The sequence below is a fragment of the Psammomys obesus genome, unplaced genomic scaffold, assembly GCF_907164565.1.
Source record: "Psammomys obesus unplaced genomic scaffold, mPsaObe1.curated_primary_1811, whole genome shotgun sequence".
NCBI lineage: Eukaryota > Metazoa > Chordata > Mammalia > Rodentia > Muridae > Psammomys > Psammomys obesus.
Window position 1 is genome coordinate 29,060,142 of NW_026587216.1, and position 6,216 is coordinate 29,066,357.

The 6,216-nt window shown below is 39.7% G+C and overlaps 1 protein-coding gene across 1 annotated transcript in view; it reads left to right on the forward strand.

Annotated features, from left to right (window-relative positions):
• Cpa6 (carboxypeptidase A6) overlaps positions 1-6,216 on the forward strand; it is a 285,009-nt gene that overhangs the window by 231,847 nt on the left and 46,946 nt on the right. Inside the window, exons 7-8 of the mRNA XM_055603520.1 lie at positions 4,810-4,920; positions 5,825-5,915. Coding sequence (XP_055459495.1) covers positions 4,810-4,920; positions 5,825-5,915 — 202 coding nt within the window. The remainder of the gene's footprint in view (positions 1-4,809; positions 4,921-5,824; positions 5,916-6,216) is intronic.

Genomic DNA, 6,216 nt, shown 5'->3' on the forward strand with positions numbered 1-6,216 from the left:
ACTAATCAAGACGGAGGACTCTTGCTAAAATGTTCAATCCCTATCCAGAAAGGCAAAGAGGATGAACATCAGAAGAAGGAGAAAAGAGGGAACAAGTCAGAAGCCTAACACAGAGGACCTCTGAAAGGCTCTGCCCTGCAGACTATCAACGCAGATGCTGAGACTTAAAGGCAACCTTTGCGCAGAGTGCAGGGAATCTTATGAAAGAAGTGGGAAACAATAAGATCTAGAGAGGACAGGAACTCCACAAGGAGAGCAACAGAATTAAAAAATCTGAGCATAGAGGTGTTTCCTGAGACTGATACTCCAACCAAGGACCATGCATGGAGATAACCTAAGACCCCTGCACAGATGTAGCCCATGGCAGTTCAGTATCCAAGTGGGTTCCATTGTAATAGGAACAGGGACTGTCTCTGACATGAACTGATTGGCCTGCTCTTTAATTACCTCCCCCTGAGGGGGGAGCATCCTTACCAGGTCACAGAAGAAGACAATGCAGCCACTCATGACGAGACCTAATTGACTAGGATCAGAAGGAAGGAAAAGAAGACCTCCCCTATCAATGGACTTGGGGAGGGGCATGCATGCAGAGGGTGGAGGAAGGGAGGGATTGGGGATTGGGAACCACAGGGAGGGATACAAAGTGAATAAAGTGTCATTAATAAAGAATTTTAAAAAAAGATTATATACCATGATGAAATGGAGTTTGCTCCTGGCATGCAAGACAAGTTTTAAAGAACACAGATCAATCAGTGGATTACATCTCACTGAAAACTGAGAGATAAAAATGACATGATTGTCCCAATTGACAGAAAAGCATTTGAGAAAGTTCAGCATTCTTGTTTTAAAAAATTGTTTGGGTCTAGAAAGAAAGTTCCTCAACACAATGAAAATACCCCACTAATATAATAATAATATATAATAATGTAATATTATAAGTATAATAATATAAGATAAATCAACAAGAAAGCGCTGAAAGATTTCCATTAAAATCTAGTACAACAAAGGATGTCTATTCTGATTGCTTCTATTCAACATCATAGAAGTAAGCAGTTTTAAAAAGCATCTAAATCAAAAAGGACAAAGTAAAGTCACCTCACTTCTAGATGTCATGATTCCACATGTAGAAAACTCCACATTACACATAAATGGTGACAACTAATAATTGAATTTATCAAAGATACAAAATCACACAAAACCCAGCAACTGCTATACACAAATAATAACCTAGCTAGAAAAAAAAAAGTCACAACAGTATCAAAAAATAGAAACAAATGTAACCAAAGAAGTAAAAGATTTTTACCCTAATAATTATAAAGCATGGATAAAGGAAACTGAATAAGATATAAGTGTACAGAAAGATAACCTATGTTCATTGATTAAAATATTATTAAAACACCCATATGTGAAAACAATACAGAGATTTATCATAATACATAACATAACAAAATTTCAGTGTCATCCTCCTCAGAAATAGAATAAAGACTTAAAATTCATAAGGTCCCATAACAAAAAAATAAAAATAACATGTAACTGACTAGACGAGGCAATACCGAAAGATTTGGAAGCAGCACATTTCCTGATCAAAAGTGACATTGCGATCTGGGCATGGTTCCATGTTCCTGTAACACTAACGCTCAAGAAGATGAGAAAAGAGGATCACAATTTTGAAGCATTGCAGCTGGAATGGCTCAGTGGTTAAGGGCACATGTTACTCTTTCAGAGGACCCAAGTTCAGTTCCTGGCATACACACAGAGGCTGACACCTACCTGTAGCTCGAGTTCTGGCAGACCTAACACATTCTTCTGCCCTCAGCAGGCACCAGGCATGCGCACAATGTACATATTTGCATGCCTACAAAACACACGTAATAAATTATTTATAATAGAAAAATCTTTTTAAAACCCTCAGGCTATAGAGCAAGACTCTGTCTCAAATTGTATTTCAAAGCTAATCAGTTAGCAGTCAATACAATAACATATTGACAAAAAAAAAGAAACAAAGATCAATGAAACAGAATAAGGAGCCCCAGAAATCGATACAAAGATAGAATTTTCCCAACAAAGGCATCAAGAAAATTAATAGTCTCTTCAGTAACTGATACTAGAGATTTGGGGTTTTTACGTGGAAATGATTGAAATTGAACTATTGTATCCTGTATAAAAATCAACTCAAAATGGGTGAAAGGCCTAAATCTAAACCCTTAAACCACAAACCTCCCAGAAGAGACTATAAAAGAGAAGCAGCTTGTTATAACCTTGAGGTTTGGGATCCAGCTGCCTTGTCTGGGGCTGGCTGCCATGCTTCCCTGCCATGACAGACTCGTATCCCTCTGAAACCGTAAGCCAATTAAACCCTTCCTTCTACCAGTTGTCTTGGTCATTGTACTCTACTACAGAAGTAACCATCACAGCTTGTTTTATAAAAAAAATCAAATTTAGATAGTGAAGACATTAGTTAATAAAAATGTTGTTTATGCATGGAAGTTCTAGTTATTTTATCTGGCCAACAAAGTATTATTGAGCCAAAAAAAAAAAAAAAAAGGAGAGAACAAGAAAGCTTAAGTTCCATCTTATTTTATTTATTCTTTCCCTTTTTTTTTTTTTTTTTTTTTTTTTTTAAGCAGGGTCTGTAGCCCTATCTAGCCTAGAATCTACTGTGTAGATAGAACAGTCTGGCTTGCTCTATCCACACACCTCTGCCTTCTATATGCTGGGATTATAGTTGTGTGCCACCAGGTCTGGCAAAAGACACAAAATTTAAGGATTAAATGGGGAGAAGGGTGGGCTTGATACAACCTAAACATATCTGGGAAGAGGGAATCTCAACTAAGGAATCGCCTCCATCAGACTGCCCTGAAGGCAAATATGTGGAGCATTTTCTTGATTAACGATTGATGCAGATAGGCCTGGCCCACTGTGGGTGGTACCATACCAAGGCTGGTGGTTCTGGGTTGTATAAGGAAGCAAGCTTCACTTCCTGCCTCCACGCTCATGCTTGGGTTCCTTTTCTTAACTAACCTTCCGTGATGGACTGTGACATGGAAATGAAAACCAAATAAACCCCTTTCTCCAGGAGCTGCTTTAGGTCAGGGTGTTTGTCTCATTGGTAGACAGCAAACTGGAACAAAGGGAATCGTCACTATTGTAACAGTGTGCAAACTTCAGCTCAAAAGTCCTAGAGAACCACAGAAAATAGTGCCTGCAGTTAATAGTGTTATATCATATCCTTTAACTTTTGTTAAAACGCTATACCTTATCTTAGGTGTTTTTACTATAAAAAACATAATAAAGAGGGTGAGCGGAAGCTTTTTGAGGCCATGCGTATGTTTATGGCACAGATGATAATGATTTCACAAGGGTATACTTATCTCTAAATTAAGCAAACTTGTATACATTAAATATGTAAGTTTTTTTTATATGTCAGCCACACTTTAATAATGTGAAACTATTTTTAAGAGATACTTTGAATTATACTTTTAATGTGTTAAAAAAAATTCAAATAGCCTAAAGGGATATTAAATGAAAAGACCCCTTCCCACCACACCATGTTCTGATCCAGCTCCCCGGAGACAACCATTGTTAGAAATTTCCTGTGTTTTTCCAAGACATTCCATGCAGAGACAAGCGTGCATCAAAAAGGACTGTTGGCAATTTTATTCCATGTAAGTGTGTTTTAAAATGTCAAGTGTGTTTTAAAATGTCTACTTTATCAACTTGACTCAGCATACACTCTACAGTGTTCTCTTTGAGTCCAAAATTTGAACGCAAAGTCCTCAGATGTGGCATCAAACTTAAGTAAAACCCAATCGTAAGAACAAGATCTCGGGCTGGGCAAACGGCTCAGTGAGAACAATACTTGCCCTGCAAGCACGGGGGACCTGAATACAGCTCTTGGAACCTAACTTTTAAAAATGCCGGGCATGTACATGGCACACACTTGTAATTCCAGCCCTCAGGAAGTGGAGGCAGGTGAATCCCTGGAGCTTACTAGCCAGCCAACCTAGCCTACTTGGAAAGTCTCAGGCCAGTAAGATCATGTCTTTAAAAAGAAACCAAGGTGGACAGCACCTGAGGAGTGGCACCCTTCATTGTCCCCTGGCTGACCTGCACATAAACATGCACACACAGACATGAATGTACACACAGAACAAGCCCCCGAAGGAGCTATAATAAGATTACAAAGGTGTGTCCTCCATGAAACATCCCAAGGAGACTCAGGAGAGAATAGAGTAAGTTCTAAGGCTGGAGGCTGTCACCTTAAAGCATATGACATGTCAACAGTGTGTGTTGTGATGGACCAGGGAGGCCATCAACCACATGTAGTTAATTATTTTGGATAAAAGTAAATGGGACCTAAAATTAACATATATGTATATTTACAGATATGCTCATTCATGTATTCACATATGCATTTATATTTATATAAATGTGTCTAGGATACAGATCAGAGGGAGAGTACAAAAACACCTCTAATTGTTACTTTCTCATTAGCCCAAAGCTAATTCGTTTAGCCAGAGCTGAAACAATATAAGACGTCGTTCACTTACTCTGTTTATCAGCTCTGCTGATAAATTGATAATCAAGAATTATTACTATTGTTTTAGTGTTATTACTATCGATGATATTAATATTGGTGTTATTGCCAGCAGAGAAAAGAACAGAGCACAGTTCATCTGAGCTTGTAACTTTTCAGCCCAGCTTGTATGGTCTTTCTCTAAACGGAAAGGATGTCTCACACAGTGTGTTTATCTCTTAAACTTACTTTTAGCCTCCATCCATAAGGAAAATGTCTCCTTCATCTTTCAGGCCCTTCTGACCTACAAGACTGACCCAGCCATGAGAAAAATGTTGAACCATCTGTATTTCTATATCATGCCTGTGTTTAATGTTGATGGATACCACTTCAGCTGGACACATGTGAGTTGCTCTGCCTAGCCAATTGAGAAGGGGACTGAATAGGTCATAAAAAAAAAAAAAGTGATGATCCAGGAAAGGCATTTGCTGGTCAGCCCACTGTTAATGAATTCAAGAGCCATGAGAGGCCTCCTCCTCAATCACTTTCCTAATTTTCTTTTGAAAATATTTCATAGAAATAAAGATTTCTTTTCCAAATAAACTAATAAAAATCACTAGCCTCGCCTCAACTATTCAAATTTGCCTATAAAAATAAGCCAAGGGAGGTGGAAGTGAAAATAACCAAAATACACTGTATTAAATTGTCTAAGGGGGAAAAGGGGCCAAAGTATAGGAGACACAGGATAGCGTCAGAAAGCAGAGCATGAGGCTGGGTCAGAGTAAGCCTCGCCTCTGTCTTCTCCAGTGCATGGAAGAAGACACCCCGAAGTGATTCAGCACCTTTACCCAGAAGGCAACTAAAATGCATGTGAATAGCCTTTGTGCCAGATAGTTTAACTGACACAACACAATCTAGAATCACTTGGGGTCTAGATGAGGTTGGGCTGTGGGCATATCTGTGGGGGCCTGCCTGGACTTTTAAATCATGTAGGAGGACTTAGCCCATCGCAGGCAGTACTGTTTTATGGACTGGGCCCTGGGCTGGGTAAGACAAGAGTGCTAGGTGCCAACAAGCAAGCAAGGATGATTTTATTCTCTTTGCTTAATGAGACCAGCTGCTTGAGTTCCTGCCTTGACTTCCCCAAAAACGATAGACTGCAGCCTGGATTTTACGTAATCCAAACCAACCCTTTCTCTTCCAAGTTTCCCTTTGTCAGGACATTTTTATCAAGGTCACTGAAATGAAACTAGGAAGAACACCTTTTGAGCACCTTGTTCTCTGCCTGATGTTTTAACCCGTGTCTAGGATCGATTCTGGAGAAAGACAAGGTCAAGAAACTCCAGGTTTCGCTGCCGCGGAGTTGACGCCAATCGAAACTGGAAGGTGAAATGGTGTGGTAAGTGGGAAGTGACTGTGTCCCGGGACCCAGAACCCCACGGGCACCACTCTGCAAAACGATAGGCTGGGCAGGAGTCCACTGGCAGACTGTTGCATGTATGTGTGTGTGGTCCTCACAAAGACATAGACGACGGCTGGGCACACGGCTCAGAAGGGGAAGCTCTGGGCTGGATTTTAAACAAAACACATAGGAAGAAAGAAAGAAAGAAAGAAAGAAAGAAAGAAAGAAAGAAAGAAAGAAAGAAAGAAAGAAAGGAAGGAAGGAAGGAAGGAAGGAAGGAAGGAAGGAAGGAAGGAAG